This window comes from Mustela nivalis (assembly GCF_964662115.1).
Source record: "Mustela nivalis genome assembly, chromosome: 7".
In the NCBI taxonomy this organism is placed as follows: Eukaryota; Metazoa; Chordata; class Mammalia; order Carnivora; family Mustelidae; genus Mustela; species Mustela nivalis.
Genome location: NC_139026.1, coordinates 124780523 through 124802732, shown reverse-complemented (window position 1 = coordinate 124802732; position 22210 = coordinate 124780523). Strand labels below are relative to the sequence as shown.

At 39.3% G+C, this 22210-nt stretch overlaps 1 protein-coding gene across 1 annotated transcript in view; it reads left to right on the top strand.

Moving 5' to 3' along the window:
- The window catches only part of ITGA8 (integrin subunit alpha 8), a 172504-nt gene that overhangs the window by 45337 nt on the left and 104957 nt on the right, over positions 1-22210 (top strand). The window contains exons 9-13 of the mRNA XM_082739047.1: positions 1705-1748; positions 3289-3345; positions 6060-6112; positions 19055-19260; positions 21454-21645. Coding sequence (XP_082595173.1) covers positions 1705-1748; positions 3289-3345; positions 6060-6112; positions 19055-19260; positions 21454-21645 — 552 coding nt within the window. The remainder of the gene's footprint in view (positions 1-1704; positions 1749-3288; positions 3346-6059; positions 6113-19054; positions 19261-21453; positions 21646-22210) is intronic.

Sequence of the window (22210 nt, the reverse complement as noted above, 5' to 3'; positions counted from 1 at the left end):
CTGTCTGAAATTCAAGTCTTCACAATGACCTGAGAGACTCCATTCATCAGGCTACTAGTTACTTTGACCTCATCTCCTACCCCTTTACATCTCATTTCCTCTCCTCCAGCCACTCTGGTCTCCTTACTGCTCTTTGAATACGCGAGAAACACTTCTACCTCAGGACCTTTGCACTTGCCATTCTTTCTGACTAGAACATACTTTTCCAACTTCTCCATAATATTTATAGCCTCACTTTCTTCAGTCTTTGCTCTAATGTCACTTTCTTGCCATATCCTTTCCTGCCAGTTGTGCCATAGAAGTTATAAGTCCTTCCTCATCTCCCCTCCAGCATTCTCTGTAGCAATTTACTATTTGTTTTCTCTCACTCACTACACTGATCCTCTTCAAATATGCCATTTCATTGACTCTTCTTTTTAAATTGACAGTCTCTTCCAATGAGAGTATAAGTTCTGTGAAAGTAGGGAATTTTGTCCATTTTGCTCACTATTGTATACTCCATTTGCCTATACATATTTATTTATTGAATGAATGGAATTACTACTGAAAAGTCTAACATAGAACCCCAAATGAACCTTCTTTGATTATTAATGCTAACAGCATGATCCCCCACCTCTTCTAGAACACTGCACACCAGATATAGTTGATGCTAGAACTTGTGCTGTACCTTTCAGGGCAGGAGGAGGGGAAGGGAAATTCAAATGGAAGTGATTCTCTTCTAGGTCCTTCCTATTTAAATTAAACTAAATTTTTAACCCTAATGAATCAAAAGATGCTCTAGATTTGTAGAAATAAGAACTGAAAGATCTTTGATAATCAGCAATTCCAACTCCCACCAATTATAGGTGACTGGAAAAAATGGGGTTCAGTGACACATCCCAGGTATATGGCAGGCCCGAGAATAACACCATTATCTTCTGAATCTAGAGCCAGATAATAGTGCAATGAGTTATATGGACACATTCCCCCAGGTTTGCCTTTTCCATTTCTGTTCATGAAGCTTCCCTTTTGGGGGATGCTTAACTACCAGGTGACCCACTAATTCTGCTACCAGCAAACATTTCCAAGGGGACTTAATGTCATTTATGATGGCGCTTCTTTAGGTAACTGGAATTGTTTTAACATGTTATTGTGACAGAAGCTCTACTTTTTACACTAACACAAAAGACGTTGCCACAGGGGTGCCTGGGTGGGTCAGTGGATTGAAAACTCTGCCTTCGACTTGGGTAGTGATCTCAGGGTCCTGGAATCGAGCCCCGCATGGGGCTCTCTGCTCAGCAGGGAGCCTGCTTCCTCCTCTCTCTCTCTCTGCCTGCCTCTCTGCCTACTTGTGATCTCTGTCGGGTAAATAAATAAAATCTTAAAAAAAAAAAAAAAAAAAGACGTTGCCACAGTGAAAGCTGGAGAAGCCAGAGTAAGAGGTTTAGCCTACAAATCACACACAGAGCTGAGAAGCCAGGCTTTTGCTGTACAGGCAAAAACACATGGAGACCAGTGATGAAGACTGGTAAATCTCACAGTACAACTTTTGTTCTGTTTTCCATGGTCTGTAGTAGAAGCAAAAGCAAACACAAAACCGTGACTTCACACTTCCAGCTGCCCACATGATGGTTACTCCTGTAAAAGGCACTGTCTTTAACTGATGTGTTGGATAGCTTTAAAATATATGTAATCTCCCTCTCAATGGCTAATTTTATCCCCCAGAACTGGTTGCTGGCGTTCCAAGAGGAGCACAGAATTTTGGATATGTGAGTACAAAGAATAATACATTGTTGGATATTTTCTTAGAGATGCAAAGAAATGTTTCATTTCACTCAACTTTTGAATGGTTTAAAATGCCTTTTATTAGTGAGCCCCTACAGATCCATGCTTGTTTGCTTAATGAAAAGGAAGGAAAACAAGTGAAGCTGGATTTTTTTTTTTTTTTTTTTTTTTGATCTGTGTATAGGACAAGCTACAGAGTTTGTGGGACCTGGTACAAAATGAAGATACAGATCCCTTTGTTCAAAATTATTAAGAATTTTAGGATCACAACAGCCGGGCATTAAACTAAGGGTGGGGCCTGATGGAGCATGGGGACCTTTGTGATGGTGCAGAGGTCACACCCACAAAGCCAGCGCGATCCTTGGGCATCACCCAGGAATAATTGCAAAAGATACTGTTGCCGATGTGCTCAGCATTTTAATATGCCTCATATGGTAGAAATGAGAAAATCAATTGTTATTGCACTTGTGTATTAGTTTCCTGAGATGGCCATGACAAATTACCACAAACTGGGTGGCTTAAAACAACATACAATTATTTTCTCATAGTTCAGGAGACCAGAGTCTGAAATCCCAGTGTCAGACAAGGGACCTTTTTTATCTGTTCCAGCTTTAGGTGGCCATTGTCTTTTTTGGTGTGTGAGCATGACTCCAATCTCTGCCTCTACCTCCAGATGGCCTTCTTCCATCAGTGTCTGTGTATGTCCTCTCCTCTCTGATGAGGACATTAGTCTTTGGATATAGGACCCACCCTAAATCCAGGATGATTTCATTTCAAGTTCCTTAATGTATTTCATCTACAAAGACCCTATTTCCAAGTAAGGTCCCCATCTGACGTTCTGGGCAATGTGAACTTTGTAGGGATACTGTTCAGAATCATTATACCTACTGACCACAAAATTAGGAAATGAAAATCAAGAGACCTGCTGAAAAGAAAAGTTATATTTTAGACAACATTTATTTTTTTAAAAGTCTAGTGAATGTAATATCTGCAGGTTTTAGGTTGGCTGAATGGAATTAAAAGTAATATTTTTGCTATGCAGTAACATTTAAAATTTTCATTTTTTTCTCATCAACTTATATTTTGAGACTTTCATTAAATTTATTATGTTATTATCCTTAAAAAATAAAATAAAATTTTTATTTTTTGGTAAAGAGCCATAATCATTAGTTTCTCATAATAACATAAACACAGAAATGAATTTAGAAAAAAAACCTGATTCGATCAATTAACTGGCCATCAGGTTAAATGCTCTCAGCATCCATTTGAATTCAATTTCTATTTTCCCTTTTCAGATTAGAAAGCATTCGTTTTATCTGAAAGTATCACAGACTTAGCCATAAATAAAAGTTCAATTGGGTTTTTTTAAAGATCATTCTTATGGGATTACATTTTTGTTTTACATAAAGCTAATTATTAACTACTCTTCCCCAAATTTGAAAATGACTTAAGTTGTAATTTAAAATGTTTTTTTTTCTCCAATTCTGTCAAATGATGTAACCTCTCTAATCTCTATGATTTCAGGTTTCAATCATTAACTCTACAGATATGACTTTTATTCAGAATTTCACTGGCGAACAGGTGAGGACCTTTTAATATCAAACAATGTCACTCAGTACTAATAGTACATTGCAATATTAACATCAATTATTCATTCATAAAATAAAAGTTCACTGAGGACTTACTATGTGCTGGAAACTGTTCTACATGCTGGAAATATAACCGTGCATCAGACAGATAAGATCCCAGCTCTCATGCAGTGGTGTCACTAACTACTAGGATCTGAGAACAATCCTGTTATGTTGTAGGTCCATGTGTAGTATGCCTGGTGGTGAGTTCCTACAAGAAGACACAGGCTTCTCTTCTCATAGGCCCCATTGTATCAGTCAGAGTCAATGGGCCTGTGCTCTGACTCCATTCCTTATTGCAATTGGAGCCCTCTCCCCATCCCAGCATTTTGTGGAGGTTGACTAGCTATCTGGTTCTGGTTCCTTCCTCCCAGGGACTGGCTGAGGTCTTATGAATGAGGGAAGTGCCTGACATTCTCCTAACCTAATGTGGGCTGAGATCATACTTTATCCACCACCCTGAGTTGTCCGGGGGTATTGTGACCTTTTGAAATTTGTCACATTTCTTTAAACTGTGAATGTGGTATGACCATCTAAGGGAGCCAGTCGTTAACTGAATCCGTTTCTCTGGGCAACCCTTATTTTCTCCTAACCAGAAACCCACGCTACTGAACTTCTAGGAAACCTCACATTCAAATCTGGCCAAGTTACATCTTGACCTTCTGGATCATGGTTTAGGATCCTTGAATGCCCCACTCTTAGCTAGAGATGTAGATTTGGAATAATATATTTATCTAGTAATTTTGATTAATAGTACTTTTTATTGAACACAGAGCATTTTTGACATTCCTCCCAAGCTGCAAAATTGGGGCTTTGGTCTATCTGTTACTCTGCAATTTTCAACAAAGCATTTAAAAATGTCCCCTGTGATACTCTTGTGGTAAATATGGATAAGTAAGGCCGGGACAATAGTGAATTTGGATGAACTTACACATTTTGAGCTATTCTCAAGTAATGGTAATTAATGGCTTATTGAAAATCTGGCAAGACTTCTCTTTTGTCCAGATCTCTTTCACATTTTTATTATTAGAAACTCTTCAAGCATTATTAAATTTGGCCTTTCTATAACTTCTAGTCCTCCATACCACCTAGTTCTTCAGTCTTGAACCTCAGCAGTTAATGCATAAATGATGAAATTCCTCTGAGTGAAGGCCACAATGCCACACCAGAAATAAGAATTTCACTATATATGTTTGGAATATAGAAGAGAGGCGGGAGAACTGAATTACTATTGCACAGTTAATTCATGCCTTCATTCCCTCTGCAAAGAGCATTTGGCACCTGGTAACTGTATCTTAGTCTTCAGAATACTATAATAAAAGTGCAATAGATTGGGTAGCTAAAAAACCCAACTGTTTATTTCTAACAGTTCTGGAAGGCAAGGAAGCCCAGGATCAAAAGGTAGGCAGATTTGGACTTGAGAGTTGGACTTCTTGATTCATATAGGTAGCCATATTCTTGGGTCCTCGTGTGGTGGAGGAGGGCTAGTGAGCTCTCTGGGGTCTTTTTTTATAAGGGCACTAACTCCATTCATAAGGAGTTAGGAAGTCATCACCTTCATTACCTAATCACTTCCCAAAGGCCTTACCTTCTAATACCATTATAGCGGGGGTTAAGATCAATATTTGAATCGGAGGGAAAGAAGGGACACAAACATTTGTCTATAACAGCTATATATGTTTGGAATAGAGAAAAGAGGTGGGAGAACTTAATTATTGCTTAATTATTGTTAACTCATGTATTCATTCCCTCTGCAAAGAGTATCTGGAACCTGGTACCCACTCTGAGCTAGACCCTGGTCAGGTAGTGCAGACAGAAGAGTGGACAACACAGACCAAAGCCTCTGCCTTCTGTGGAGGACACTTTCCAGTGGATTGTAGTCTGATTACATTAGAAGATGATGGGGGGCTAAGTGAGCTAAAGCACTGGATGCCAAAACATGGAAACAAAACATCTTGACAAGTTCAAACTATAGGCTGAATCTGAAAAGATGATAAAGTTTGAAAACATAGCTTGAAAAACAAAAAAATTAAGAGATAGAATGTGGCTCACAGTTATACTCAGAAGAGACTTAGAAACCTTAGTTGACAATGAGCTCAATATGAATTGATAGTGAGACCCGGTTTCCTGTGAAATTGAAGCTCTTTTTATGCTTCACTGATATAAAGAACCCAAAGCAAAGACTGTAAATCCTACTTAACTCTTCTCTGGGCGGTTCATGGGGTATCATCTTTTCTTTGGTATCACATGCGTTATCTCTGCTAAAGAGAGGCCACAATGGCGAGCTAGATACAAATATTTTCTATGAAATTTCATGTGGAAGTGGAATTTGATTTATTCCGTGAGGCTCAACATTGCAGAATTAAATAGGATGAAGGACTAGAAGGGCCAATTTTAGCAAAGAAAATTCAAACTGTGTCCACAAATTGAATGGGCTGATTGTTGAATATCCACAGAGGATAGCCAAGCACATGTCAGGGGTACTGAAGGGAAATTATGCCTGGGGTCAGAATGAGTGACTTTAAGACTCTGTCCATGTCCAGGAGCCCATGAATGTAATGCAGAAGTCTGTTGCAGTGAGATGCATCCTTCAGGAAAAAATGGAGAGAGGGCTATAAAAATTATTTTTGAACACAAACTATGTCATCTTATGGTATTCCTTTGCAGATGGCATCTTATTTTGGATATACGGTCACAGTGTCAGATGTTAACAATGACGGGTAAGTTTATAAGAACTTCCTCACTCACCATATGTTATATTCATCCACAAAGATGTTGTATTTTTTTTTCTCCTTCATGAAATAGATCCTTCCATACTTCCTCAAGAAGATAGAGGCTCTCTTGTTTTAATTGTTTTTTGGTTCAGGGCAAGAGGATACATCTACTAAAGAATTCTGTCATCCTATTTTATGTCTTTACGGAGGTTTTCCACATTTCCCACTTCCAGAAAAGGGCTGTTTTACTTACTTTTATCTTTAACATAATGACTTGAATAGTCCTTGACCATTTGAAATCCAAAGCCATTAAAGCTTTTGTTCATCTGTCTTACTTAGCATGTGATACATTCATAAACCATTTGCACATCAATAGACATTTTTCTCCTGACATTGGTTTAATCAACATACTAGTATTGCCCATGGAGAAGATAAAATAATAACGCGAGCTTTTCAGAGTATGACAGTAAATTACAGTGGAGCCAGGACCAAATACCATGATAAACTATGGTTGTGTTTAAATCATTCCTTAGGGCGCCTGGGTGGCTCAGTGGTTAAGCCGCTGCCTTCGGCTCAGGTCATGATCCCAGGGTCCTGGGATCGAGTCCCGCATCGGGCTCTCTGCTCAGCAGGGAGCCTGCTTCCCTCTCTCTCTCTCTCTCTGCCTGCCTCTCTGTCTACTGTGATCTCTCTCTGTCAAATAAATAAATAAAAAAAAAAAAATAAATCATTCCTTAAAAACAAGCTATTATTAAACCTCTCTTTGGTTCACTAAAACCACCCAACTGATAGATAAAACAGACGATTAAATAAGAAAGCCAATACATGGAGGTAAACTGAATAGCCATCCAATAAATATCATTGGAACACCTACTGTGTGTCAGCCGTTGTTCTTAGTGCCCAGCATATAGTGACCAATAAGGCAAAATAGGTCTCTGCTCTCAGAGAGTTCACATTTTTATAGAAATCAAATACCTGCAGAATCCTGGTTACATTGCAGGATCTGGACGAAGCAAACATTTTATAGATACATCATTGGTAGACATTAGCTATGATTTACATATAGATAGAAACGTACTTTATATATTATGATGGCATAAGCCTGGAGGATAAATTTAAACTTTTTTGCACCTTTTAGAAAATATCTTTTTTTTTTTAGATTTATTTATTTATTTGAGAGAGAGAGAGAGCATTGGGAGGGGTGGAGGAGAGCAGAGGGAAAGGGACAAACAGACTCTGTGATGAGTGTGGAGCTTAATGCAGGGCTCAATCCCATGACCCTGAGATCATAACTTGAGTTGAAAGCAAGAGTCAGACACCTAACTGACGGAGCTGCCCACGGGCCCCTGGAAAATATCTTCTTTTATTATCCTTCCATTCAGTATGTATTTCTTGAGCATCTACTATACACTAGCACTGTTCTAGGTGCTGGGCTATAGCAGAGAACAGAATAGAGACCCCTATCCCCATAGAGGTTCTATTAGAGGTGGGGAGTTGGGTACTACAGACAAAGAGTCAATATGTCAAGTAAAGCATGTTCAGATGGTGATGAGCACCAGAAGGGAATGAAAAAATGGAAGGGCTGAAAGCAAGATGTCCTTTAAGAGGTAAACGTGTAAGTAGACTGTGTTACATTCAGACAACAGAATATTGGTAGGTGATAAAAAGAAAAGAGCTGTCAAGCATGAAAACACATGGAGAAAGCTTAATTGCATATTGGAAAGTGAAAGAAGCCAATCTGAGAAGGTTACAGACAATATGATTCTATCTATATGACATCCTGGAAAAGGCAACACCGTGGACACAGTAAATGGATCAGGGGTTGCCGGAGGCCAGTTGGGAGAGGAGGGATAAACAGGCATAGGATTTTTAGGGGTGAAGCTGCTTTGTAAAACACTGCAATGGTGGATCCACGTACTTATACATTTGTCCAGATTATGGATGTCCATGGGTCACTGAAGTTTCACTGATTGTAACGCATGCACCGTGCTGGTGGGAGATATTGAGAAAGAGGGAGGCTGTGCCTGTGGCGGCAAGGGTATATGGTATATGGGAACTCTCTGTACTTTTTGCTGGAGGAATGATCTGCAGGAAGTGGGGCCCATGGGGAAGAGATTTCTGGAGGTGGGAGCTGCTGGAAGCCCAAGGACATCAGAGGGGCTTGGAGAGGAGGCAGAGGGGCGCAGGATCACAAAGGTCTGTGAGCCAGTGCAATTAACAACGGTCTTACGCAGCACTACACGGGCTCTGCTATAGACAGAATGAGTGTTTCCGAGAAGGACACACCTCATGAACCACTGGACAACAGGAAGCAAGGGAATGGCCAGCAACCCCAGAGGCAGGAAACTGTAGTGGCTGCACTCTGGAGATACTCTGAAAGTATATTTGAATGGCAATCTTATCTTGGAAGCAAGTCATTGAAAATTAAATTGCTTTCATCTCCAACTGAACTGTGAAAAGAAAGTAACGATTAGGACCACCCTTCACAATTTCCAACCTAGAGGGACTGATTTGTTCTCAGCACCTTTTAGCAGTCTACAAAAGAAGGCGGGGAGTGGGAGGGGTGGCTAAAGAAGTACTTTTGAGTCCAAAACAACGGGGCATGTTGTCCCAATGGAGCAAGCCTGCGCTTTACTAACAACAACAACAACAAAATCCCATAATGGCCTTGGGGATATGCGCAGACACATTTCTTCCAACAGATGGTGACACAACAAATACAACCTCCCAGCACCGCCCCCACCCCCAGGGAGCCACACGCTGCTATGATTTCTAGGGCCCAGATGAACTCAGTGTGTGCCCTTCTTTTTCTTCACTCTGCATGAACTGAATCCTTCCAGTTTTCCCCCAGTTCAACACCATGCCCTGCAGGGCACTGCCTCCTTCCTGGAAACGCTGTTCATTCCAGTCCACAGCAAAGCTCTGTGACAACATTTATAGGACTTTTTTTTTTTTTTCCCATGTTAAGAAAAGAGCAAGAACACTTGTGAGGAAAGGATCTCTTTGGCCTCCTGCTGATCAAAACAACATGGTAGTAAGAAACACAAGAATTTTTCAGGGGTAATTTGTTCTATCTTGATGTTCTTTAAAAAGAAATTGCTATGACCATTCTTTCTTTTTTATTAGGCAGTATATTCTTAATTCTTTAGACTGCATCAAAAAAAGGACATCTGTTATCTTAATATTGCCATTCTTTTTTTTTTTTTTAAGATCTATTTATTTATTTGAGAGAGAGAGAGAGAAAGCAGGGGAAGGGGAAGAGGGAGAGAAAGGGGGAAAGAATCTCAAGCAGATTCCCCACTGAGCACGGAGCCTGCCACGGGACTCAATCCCATGACCCTAAGACGGTGACCTGAGCTGAAATCAAGAGTCAGGCACTTAACCAACTAGGCCAGCCCAGGAACCCCTTAACAATACCATTCTTAACGTGCCCATAGATTGTAAATCTGTATGTAATTTGTCGTTCTTAGTTACTGTAACACTATGGAAGTTCAAGGCCCTATTATAAATGAGTAAGATAAGAGGCCGTTGAGAACCTTTCATCCCAAATACAGAAAGACAGCTCACATGAAGTCTGAGATTGCAATAACAAAGATCTAATTTGCCACCATCTTTGCAGCATTTGTGTTTCAAGAAAAATTACTTGATATTGTTAGCTTTCAAATAGACATCTTGTGTGTCTAGGTTTATTACTTGATCCCAAGATGGAGCTCTGAAAACCACTGTTTGTAGTGACAGTAGTGTCTTCACCTCCCTGGGCAGGTATTTGTCCCTGGAGAAGGTGCGGAAGAACCCATCAGGGCAGAGACATAAAATGTGTTCCTTCGGGGGGGCGCCTGGGTGGCTCAGTGGGTTACAGCCTCTGCCTTCAGCTCAGGTCATGATCCCGGGGTCCTGGGATCGAGCCCCGCATCAGGCTCTCTGCTCGGGAGAGCGCCTCCTTCCTCCTCTCTCTCTGCCTGCCTTTCTGCCTACTTGTGATCTCTGTCTGTCAAATAAATAAATAAATAAAACCTTAAAAAAAAAAAAATGTGTTCCCTCGGAAATCTTAGTAGAACCAGAAAAGAAAGGCAGCAAATCAAATCATACGTGTGCCAGTGACTTTTCTCGAACTCCTATGATGGCTCCAAGTCAGAACACATGTGACCTCATTTTGAGAAAGAGTGCTTTTGTCATTCTAACTTCTGACAAGACTTCTAGCAGAGATCCGAGAATTGGATGGGATTTACAGGAAACATGAATCTCTGTCTTCCCAAATTTTTAGTCCTTCCAAGTGCAAAAATCTCTATTCTCCACTGAAACTATTAAAAAACCTAGTATTGGGGTGCCTGGGTGGCTCAGTCGTTTCAGCATCTGCCTTTGGCTTAGGTCACTGTCCCAGGGTCCTGGGATCAAGCCCCACATCAGGCTCTCTGCTCAGCGGGAAGCCAGCTTCTCCCTCTCCTACTCCCCCTGCTTGTGTTCCCTCTCTCACTGTCTCTCTCTCCATTCAAATAATAAAACCTTGAAAGGAAGAAGGAAGGAAGGAAGGAAGGAAGGCAGGCAGGCATGCCTAATATTGCCTTAAGCAATACAATTTTGTCACGCATGATTAAAGACAGTGTTTTTTCCCTTCTCAGAGTGACTTCATGTGTAGTGTATGTCTAATAACATAGGATGACCCAAACTACAATCCAATGAAGCTATCTAAAATTCCTCTGCAAAGAAACTGAGACACAAAAGCTCAGCAACTTGCCTAAGCTTGCACACTAATTAGGCAAAGGTCTCGATTAGATCCCAGAACTTCTGCTAACTTACCCAACAGAATTTTTCTTGCTACCTACAGAGAACTCTATACTAAAGCTCTATAAAATAGCTGGCAGGAAAAATATATATAACTTCAGTGTCCAAGGATTTATAATCTATAAGAATTAGGAACTTTCAGGGCGCCTGGGTGGCTCAGTGGGTTAAGCCGCTGCCTTCGGCTCAGGTCATGATCTCAGGGTCCTGGGATCGAGTCCCGCATCGGGCTCTCTGCTCAGCAGGGAGCCTGCTTCCCTCTCTCTCTCTCTGCTTGCCTCTCCATTCTACTTGTGATTTCTCTCTGTCAAATAAATAAATAAAATCTTAAAAAAAAAAAAAGAATTAGGAACTTTCAGTGTCATTGAGTAAAATGGCATGCCTCTCACTTTTAAAAAGCTGCGAAATTAGTGTATTTGTCACTGAAACAATCCGTGACCTTTTTTATTTTTTAAAATAAATATCATATATAATTAACGTGTACGACATGATGTTTTGATATACATATGTGCAGTGAAATGATCATTGTGTTCAAGCTAGTTAACATACTCATCTATGGGATCTATCTCTATTCAGCCAGCTGTGTGTTCCATTACATAGTCACCATATGTGTGTGTGTGTGTGTGTGTGTGTGTGTGTTGGTAACACCAGAGGTCTACTCTCTTAGCAAACTCCTAGTACACAATACAGTGTTACTGTCTGAAGTCACCATGCCACAAGAACTCTAGAAATCACACATCCTGTGTTATTCCAACTTTGTACCCTTTGACCAACATCTCCCTTTTGCCCTACCTCCCCACTTCTGATAACCACAGTTCTAGTCTCTTCTATAAATTTGTTGCAGATTTTGTATGTGTGTGTTTAAGTGTTTCACTCTAATTTTTGGTAAGAATTTACATCCCTGTTTATTAAGCATGCATTTTATTAACTCCTATTATTTTTATAAGCAAGATCATACTTCCAATTTCTAAAAATATGAAATCATAATTTTGAAGTTATTTTCACCCAAAGAACTTTAAGACTGTCTTCAGTGATGATAAAAAACAACTGATTCATGAGATAGAAATTCAGTTATAGTTTTTAGTGTCATGGCATAAAAGAAAAATCAGTCTCTGTGATTATATTTAAAATAGCCATACTAGTCTGCTGCATTTTACTTAGTCAGTAGTAATGATTTATATATAATTTTATAGTCTGTAACTCCTGTATATATTTTTTAAATTCACAAAACCCTTTTTAGCTTTCCCAGCATTTATCAGTGATCAAGGATTCATCAGTGAACATTAATCACCAGTAGAGCTCAGTATTAAAGCTGAAATTTAATTCCCATATTTTTGGTCCAAATTCTAATTGTTTGATAGGCTTTTTTTTTTTTTTTTTAAGGCCTATTTCTTCTAATCCTTGGATCTGAGTGGATGCTATGCAGTGACTTAGAATAGGATTAAGAATATCACTTGGCAGGGGCACTTGGCTGACTCAGTTGGTTAAATGGCTGCCTTCTGCTCAGGTCATGATCCCAGGATCCTGGGATCAAGCCCCGTGTAGGGCTCCCTGCTCGGCAGGGAGCCTGCTTCCTCCTCTCCCTCTGCCTACTGCTCGACCTGCTTGTGTGCTCTCCTCTCTGTCAAATAAATCAATAAAATATTAAAAAAAAAAAAGAGTATCACTTGCTTAGTTGATTGGTTATGGTTCAGAAGTTAGGACTCCACACATTCTGTGGGATTAAACCAGACTCTCCCTTCTCCGGCCAAGAGATAATTAAGTACTTCTGTGCATGAGGCTACCTAGTGACATTCTTTGACAGCATATGACATCTTCTCTATCCACTTTGCAACAAAAGCAAGGGCCCTGCAAATACTTCAAAACCTCGACATCAGGGGGAGAAAAGACAAAGGCATTAAGTAATGCTGACCGTATTAGTAAATTGATGGACATTTTTCCCAATATTTTTTTTAATTTTAAAAAATCTCCAGGTGTTGTGAGTGACTCCAAAAGTTAAGACAGAACAGTGGTGTGTGTGCTGGTTGGTGGCTGATACTGTCAAGCTCATGAGTGTATCGAAAATATAAACAAGCTGGTGAAATTAACTTTAGTTTAGTTATCTTAAGATAGCCAGAGCTATAAACTCTGCCAATGTAAACTGTTAGGAATTTCTGGAAAAACTTAACAAAGGGAGATGGAATTTTTCATCTTGAGCCCAAGCAAGCAAATTAGGTTTTTTCTTATGGCTTTTGAAACTTACAATATTTATACTAATTCAGAAACTCACAGAATTACAATTTAATTGATTGGATTGTTTTTTTGCCTCTGTGGGGCCCAGAGGAGTTAAATTTCAAGAGAATTTTAGCAGTTTGTTAACTTGAGAACATTTTAGAGAAAACTTATTTGAAAGGAATCAGGTTTGGGTAATTATGTTTTTGCCCTAGATTTAGCCCAAGTATGTATTCTCTCATACAGGTTTTACTACTATGATTGAAGTAAATAGAAAATCCAGAAAACTAAAACAGAAAGAAGTTGTAAATTGAGATTGATTTCTGTAATGTATATGATCAGCTGTGTTAGTTCTTGCCCACCGTAAAACAATTCAGCTGATAAGGTATCGACTGTAGTTTAAAGTCTACAAATCTGCATTCTGTTAATAAATAACCATGTTCCAAAAATTAATTATGGACATTAACATGCAATATCTATCTACTACTGGGAAAAAAAGATACATAGAAAAGTTTATATGTGAAACCAATACATTAACACCATTTGACTCAGAAAACTTGAATCTAGATTCTTATATTGAACATTCTTGTTGCTGGGTCCTGTCTTTCTGTCTCATTCTTTGTCACTATTTATGATTTGCTTTTCAGGAAAATATTTACAATGTTTCTGTCTTAAGCAACATGTGAAGGATGAGAAATTGAGCCTTGCACTGTATTATATTATTAGGGCAGATTTAAACATAAAAAGAGACACAAAACCTGAGTGTACATTACCTAGAGATTTTAAAGAAAACTGCTTAAGTATTAGACATTTGGATAAAATGTAACTGTGTATATTTTTTGAAGTGCCTCTACATAGTAACTCAGATCTCATCCAAACCAGCAACATGACCCAAACAGAGTGGATGGATTTTACTGAAAACTTCATCATTAATAATAATAATATTTCTTCAACATTAATTTTTTGAGATTACAAAACCATACAGGATGGGTGATATATACATAATTCTCTTAGAATGGTACCCAACCTATTACACAACTACATTTCAGAAAGTCACTGAAAAATAGCTTTACTTAAAAAATATTTTCAAACGTTAAACTTGGATTGGACACATTCAAAAGCAGGAATTGCCAAACTAATTTTGAAACCATCCAATAGCACACATAGCCTACTGCAATGGTTTTTCAGGGACTTCCTTGCCTTGTGGTCCATAATAAGAAATACATTTGACATTGCAACCTGGCACACACACGTAGAACTGAAACAAAAGTTTGATGGAACAATATTTACCCTCATGTAATGCATTCATTCTGTTTTCTGTTCTTTTCTATTTCATTTTTTAAAAATTGCTTGTCCAGACCCACTGAATTGATTTCACAATCCACTAATACATTGCAAACCAAGATTTAAAAACACCAGCCTAAACAATAATATATATGGTGGCTCTTAAGTAATATTGCTACAATAAAATAGTATTGACTCTAAGTGTAAAGTATTCTGTAAGGCACATTGTACCAATTAAATCCAAGACAGTTATTGTCTTTCAAACTTAGGGAAACACAATTATAAATGAAAAACAAATGTCTTTCTCTGTTTTTATGGCATTTAGAACATTTTAGAAGACTTACACTTAAATATCTAGGGAAATATATTTCTAACAAAAGAAATCAATGCTGTCATAATCCTCTAAGAATCCAAAGGTTCCATGGACGTGCTAGGCTCTCGCAATGATCGGTCAAGTAATTTTCCATTACTAGAACTCAGTGTTGGCAGTGAAAAATGTAGATAGCAAACCGTGCCAGTCCTGCATCTATTTTGCCCCCTCGGGGACCAATTATACGGCTTGTTCCTTCTTTAGAGAAGGAGAAAATGGTCCCACTCCATCTCTACATCAGAGTCCTGTGATTTCAGACATCTTTGAAGTACAAGGCAGCAACACACACAATTAGGTGTTTAACAAATACCTCTCCACACTGGCGATAATTATAACAGAAGGAGAAACAACCAGGTCCCTGCCATGGGAAGGCCAGGGGCTAAAATAAATCCAGACCTTGTGTCCTCTGGTCCTGGAGCAGAGCAAGATGGCCAGCAATGAAACCTTTTTTTTTTTTTTTTTTTTTTTAAATCAAGTTACTAGTAGGATTTTTAAGAAAATATTTTACCTAGGCATAGCTATCAACTTAGGTTCAGGAATTTGAGAGCAAAATAATGGTCATTCCTATTTACCCATCCCCCTACCTACCTCCAGGAATGCTCTTGTCACCGTGAGCCCCGGGGGGTGGACCACAGTGTTGCCTCACTATACTATACGCCTGAAACTAATAGACTACCATGCGTCACCAATATTGGAATTAAAATAAAATTTAAAAAAAAAAGTAGCCATTCCTCGACTATATCTATAACCACCCCTCACTTCCTTCTTACAGCTTGCCCAAGTGACACTCAAAGTGTTTCTAGCTAGAAACTATGTGTTAGGTCTCCTGCTGTCGGAGAAAAGAGGCTATCCTAGAAGTAGCTGGCAGCCCCAGACCATCCCAAATCACATTTCACCGTGTTTCTAGCTCCTTCAAGAGAGGAGAGGGAGAAGGGGGATGAATTTTGCTCTTTTAACAAGAACTCTTTCTGTTTACATTGCTAGAATATAAAAATATTGTGTTTCCCTTCAACACCCAGGCCAGTGCCTTCATAATACCTATCATGTATTAAACACCACAGTTTGACCAGTGTGTGCGCGTGTGCATGCACATTTGGAAATAGAAACACACAAAGAGGGACAGAGATGGAGACGGAGACTGAGGGAGATCTCCAGTGATGTATCCGATAAAGTACCCTATTTCTACCTTTCCTACATTTTTTAGGCAAAGTAACTTGTTCAATAGGACTCAGCTGGTGACTGAAAGAGCAGGTTTTAAACCTAGATCAGTAGAACATCAAAACTCGTGCTTTTCTCATATCGTCTGGGCTCAACTTACTTTCCCAATTATCTTTTGTTTTTGTTGTTGTTGTTGTTGTTTAGGCTAGCTGTATTTTTCAGGACAGCTTGGGTTTATGGAAAACTCGAGCAGGAATTACAGAGCGTTCCCACACATTCCCTCTCCCCTCCACGCTCAGTTTTTACTCTCACTACTGTCTGGCATTGGTGCGGTATATATGTTACCATCAAGCTATTGATACATTATTGACTGAAGTGCACAGCTCACATTAGGGTTCCATCTGTGTTATACATTCTGTGGGCTTTTCCAAATGCATAATGTCAGGGATCCACGTCCAGTGTCATGGGGAATGCTTTCACTGCCCTCAGAATGCCCCGTGCTCCATCCATTCATTCCTCTCCCCTCCCCGCCCTCCTGCCAACTACTGATCTTTTTAGTTTTGTCCTTTCCAGAACGTTATAAACTTGGAATCCTTCTGTATGTAGCCTTTTGAGACCAGCGTCTGTCACCTACCAGACTGGCTTTAAAGTTCCCTCTGTGCCATTCAGTGGCTTCGTCGTTCCTTTCTTTTTATTGCCGAGTAATATTCTGCTATATGATGTGGTATAGTTGATTATCCATCCATCTGTGGAAGGATATCTTGGTTGCTCCCAGTTTGTGGCAACGGGAGGTTTTTGTGTGGACATAAATTTTCAACTGATTTGTGTAACTACCTAGGAGCGTCTCATGTGGTAAACCTGTGTTTAGTTTTATAAGAAACTGCCACACCGTCTTCCAAAGCAGCTGGACTGCTTTCCATCCTCACCAGCGATGAATGAGAGTTCCTGTCGCTCCACATCCTCGCCAGTATTCAGTGCTGTCAGAATTTTGGATATTTATCATTTTAGTGGCATCTCGTTGCTTTAATATCCAGTTCCCTAATGACATATGATATTGAGAATCTTTTCATATGCTTGTTTGCTATCTGTAAATCTTCTTTGATGAGATGCCTGTTCAAATCTTTGGCCCAGTTTTTATTTTTTAATTTTTTTCACCCAGTTTTTAATTGGGTTGTTTTCTTATTGCTCCTATTATATATTATACACATTTAACACTGATAACATATAACAACAATAATGTATTTTATGTAATATATAATATCATATTTTATATGTTACTGCTACTGTATTATTGTTATTACTATTTCATATTATTAAGAATTAAGAATTCTTTGTATAGCTTGTTTTTTCCAATTAAAATCATTGGCACTCCTCTAGCATGGAGCCCACCTGAACCACTCACTTGACCTGGCTCCACTCAGGATACTTGCTTGGGGCTCAGAGTGCTGCCACCTGGCAAGCCTGCCTCCAGAACCTCCTGTCAGAATCCCATACAGGTGCAATGCCCTCTCCTCTATGAGGAGAGTTCCTCTATGAGGAACTTTCTTGAAGTTCCAGCTCTCTCTCCTGTCTGGAATCTTGAGGATTCAGTTTGGATTTTTCATATGCTTTTTTTTTTTTTTTCATTCTGCCTTGTTTATAGGTAAACTAGTAGCAATTTGATCTTGCTTGTACATTAATCAGGAACAGGGTTGAACTAGTAGTGATTATACTCCTTGAGTAACTTATCACCATGTCTTAAATACAGCTGTTACACAGAAGATCTTGAGAATCATACAGGGAAATGGAGAATAGATGGCCACCATAGGGAAGGCAAGAAGTTGGAGAGAGAAGCAGGTCAGAGTATTGTTGGAGTGTCTTGTAGATGTCTCAGACCTTAAAGGAGGTTTTGTGTTCTCAGTAACTGTCCCACCTCATCCCTGCCTGTTAGATGAATGGTAATATTTTTAGTTGAGTTGGCAAGTTTCTGCATGTTACCTAGTCTATATAGGCATAAAAGTCAAGTGCAGATTTCTGTTTATGCCTGAGATCACTCTAAAGATTGTTGCATCTCCCAAGATCAGGATGTCTGCAGAGGTCATTAGTATCAATCAAAGTATGAACTTCGGTTGATGTGATTTTTTCCAAAATTTCTAAAATAAAAATGATATGTGCATACATTTTTAAGAATTCAAGCAGCTTAGAAGGCTCTGTTCTATTTCTCTTCCTGCCCATTGACTCTGAGAAGGAAGGAAATACCTTTACCCACTTGGGTTTTGTTCTCTTGATGGTTTTATCTTTATCTCTAATTAATTTGCCTAGATATTTGTTTCTTGAATTTTTTTCAACCTTAAAAAAAATTATCTACTAGTTTCCTGCTGTAATATCTACATTTATAGAGAATAACTATCAAGTCTTATGTGGGGGGAAAATTTACTTTCCATCTTTCTAGGCAGTCCCACAACCCTTTCTGGACTCTGTTTTGTATTTAAATGAAGTAAACAAGAGGACAGAAGGAGGCAAAATTTATTTTAAATCTTATTCCGGCAAGAAAACTTCATAAATTAAGTGTATAGTTCTATTGTCATAGACAAACTCTAATCCACTTTGAGAAAAACCTTTTTTAAGATCTTTTTTGATCTGTTTTACTTGTATAGCTACATTTTCCAGAAATGCACTAAGAAGCTTTTGAAAAGAATGAAGTGTCTGTGGTCTTCTTAAAGTAGTCATGGTAACATAGTTCAAAAGCTCAGTGTATGGGTGCCCAGGTGGCTCAGTTAGTTAAGCATCCAGCTCCCGGTTTCAGCTCAGGTCATGATCTCAGGGTGATGCGATCAAGCCTCACGTCAGACTCCCCACTCAGTGTGGAGGCTGCTTCCCCTTCTCCTTCTCCCTCTACCCCTCCTCCTACTTGTGCACTCTCTCTCTCAAATAAACAAATAAATAAATAACTTTTTTTTTTAAAGTTCAGTGTAACAACTCTTACGTTCCCGCAACATTCTATCCCAGCGACATAGCGAAGTGATGAAAGATATACGATGACTGTAAAATGTGCCTTGGGAAAGGAAAAATACCAATAGAAATGTACTAATCTGGTTGATTAAACTTGTACCCCCAAAGAATCTCGGGTCTGTCAGTGCTCTGACCTCTCTCTTTGTTCCATACAGAATGGACGACATATTGGTCGGGGCACCGCTCTTTATGGAACGTGAATTTGAGAGCAGCCCTAGAGAAGTAGGGCAAGTTTACCTGTATTTACAAGTGAGCGCGCTTGTCTTCAGGGACCCGCAGATCCTTGCAGGCACCGAGGTTTTTGGGAGATTCGGTAGTGCTGTGGCACACTTGGGAGACCTGAACCAAGATGGATACAATGGTAATTGATACCAATACATGGAAATTGTTTATTTGTCATTATTCCTGTTACCAGGACCCGAAGGAAACAATGGCATCTTAAAGTCTTTACAGTGGTGTGTATGGTACGGTTACTATTACTGGTTTTTAATAAATTATCAAAAACCTTAAGGCAGTTTCAAGTTTATATATAACAGCTCTTAATAAAAGGCAGCAGTTACTTTTTAAAGTGATATTTGGATTTAGTGACTCAAAGAAAACTAGAGAACCTTTTGTTATGTACAGAGTCAAGACAGATAAGTACATGTCGACATATGGACAAGTATATTGCCTTGTGATTAACACACATGGACTAGTCTAGGTTATGCTGGATTTTAATTGGTCTGTAAACTTCAGCTCAAAGGCAACTTCAGTGTTTGCAGTAGAGTCGTGTTAAATTCTTGGTTCAGGATCGTGATTCTTTAAGCTAAGAATTTGTCATTATTGCAAGTACCTTCTCAGAACGTGCAGCTCACACAGTTTTGCTTAGATGTTCAAGACCTTTAAATTACGAAGCAAGGTATAGTATAGTGGGTTTCTTAAAGTTCAAGGGAGTGACAGGAATTTGCTCCAACAAAATAGCTTAGGGAGTGTTTGTCTCAGATTAGTATTCATTAGTACCTTTGGCAAGGGATATTGTGTTTTTATGTTTTCTCTGACAAAAAGACATCCCAGAAATGTATGGTTAGTAATTCTTTAAGTGCCATAAAACATAAATGCATGTTAAAAGCTCACGGTTCCAGGAAAATAATAAAAAAGAGACAAGTTCATCTTTAACTGATACGCTGCTTTTCAGAAACTGCCTTTTCCCTGAGCACCAAGCCAAATAACTAATGTTAAATTATCTATCATCTTTTCCACCACAGTTCTCTCTATTTGTCTTTTTTCTCAAACACTTCATGATATTTTTGAAAGTTAAGAGAGACATTTTTAATGACATAAAGGGGGTTCTGTCTCTCTGTGCCTCACTGTTTTTGAGTATAAAGTGGGCAAAATAATTCCAAACTGGGAGGAAACACAGGACAGATGTGGACTGACTTAGAGGAGGTAAAGGAAAGGCCTCCTTGCGCCTGGTACCTGATGAGACCTTGAATTTCCACCCCAATCTGAGATAGGAATATGTATCATTATTAAATGAAACTGGAATTATGATCCTCATTATGTAGTAAAATCAATTCATGATTTACTTAGTTTTATCGGACTTACTTAGGAGCAAAAAGAAATAAACGACAAAGTGAGGACACAGAACCATCCTCCCCTGGGGTGAGCTATTATGTTATTGTGTTCTTGGTGCTCTTTTTTATGTAAAACTCAGTCTTTGTGTGTGTTGTTTAGAACAATCCTGATGAACACAATGTGAGGAAGTTGATTTTTTCGTTGAGTGCTATATTTAAGGGGGAGTCAGGCGATAGGGTTCTTTCTGGGTTCCCCAATGTCCTCTATTGTAAAATGCAACCTGCTCCCCTTCGTGGGACAATGTAATCATTACATTAAATAGTCTTTATGCAAGAGATTATTTATTTCTTTTGACAAGAAATTCACAAGTACCTTGCAAATGTGCCTCCCCTGTTTTACCCAGCCTAGTGATGTGACCCAGCCCTCTCTGTGGCTCACTAAGTTCCCGTGTAGACCACCCTCTGCCTGCTCCTCCAATGGGCCCTGCCCTTTCCAACTTTGGCCCTTGGCGCACCAGTTCTTTCTGCCCAGAGTGTTCTCCCCTCTGATTTCACACAGTTGGCTCTGCCTTGTTTCCAGCTTTCAGTTTCAACACGAGCCTTAGCAACACTCTGTCTGATCACCAAATTTAGAAATAACCACCATTCTCCATTACATTAATATTTTTGATTCTTCTGCATAGAAGAATCACTTTCCATCTTTCCTTGATTGTCTCTCTATTCAAATTGTCTATTACCTGCACTGGGATACAGTCTTTCTAAAAGCAGCATCTGGTTCACTGTCATACCCACGGGGTCCAACACACAGTGGTCACTCAATAAATGTTTGCTGGATGGAGAAAAGACAAATAATTTATGGTTGCTGCAATATTACAAAATTTTCCTGGAAAACGTAATGAGCCCTTTGGAGTCCAGGATGCCACTCTTCGATTGCACTTAAATTCTATCTCTGAAACCTTCTTCTTTCCTTAAAAAATGTGTTCATGTGTCCCTGTTTGCAGACATTGCCATCGGTGCACCCTTTGCAGGCAAGGATCAAAGAGGCAAAGTGCTCATTTACAACGGGAACAAGGATGGCTTAAACACCAAGCCTTCCCAGACTCTGCAGGGAGTGTGGGCCTCACAGACCATCCCTTCGGGCTTCGGCTTTACTCTAAGAGGAGACTCAGACATAGACAAGAATGATTACCCAGGTAAGGGTTCCTTTCCTCTCCTGCCAGAGAGCCCACTTCCTGGAAAGAAGCCTATTCTCAGGACTGTGCATCCCCCGTAACCCATGCATCCCTTTGCCTCCTAAAGGCAAAGGCCCCGTTTAACGCTGGACGGCCCGGGGCTTTTGTGCATGATTCCTAGGTGACTTCCACAAGCATTTGAAGGCAGATAAAATAAACCTTCCTTTTCCCACCAGGAGATGGTTTTAGAAAGGCAAGATGGCGTTTGAAAAGCCACACTGGATGTATGACTTGTCAACTTTGCAACCAAAGTTGTTATTTGAAACCCCTCAGCGAGTTGTTCTCCATTGATAGACAGCTTGCCTCAGAGCTAGCTAGAGCAATTTATTTTCACCTTGTCATTCTCTCTCGAGCTCATAATTCCTATTAATGAACTCATGAACTTCAACATTTCTGTCCTAAAACTCATGTTTTTGGAGCGTAAATATTTTCTCACCATATTTTGGGTTTTTTTCAAAATAGATTGAATATTTCAAACTGAAGCAAAAGGAATTGGTTCAAAGTAAAGATTGTAAGCTCTTTTTGA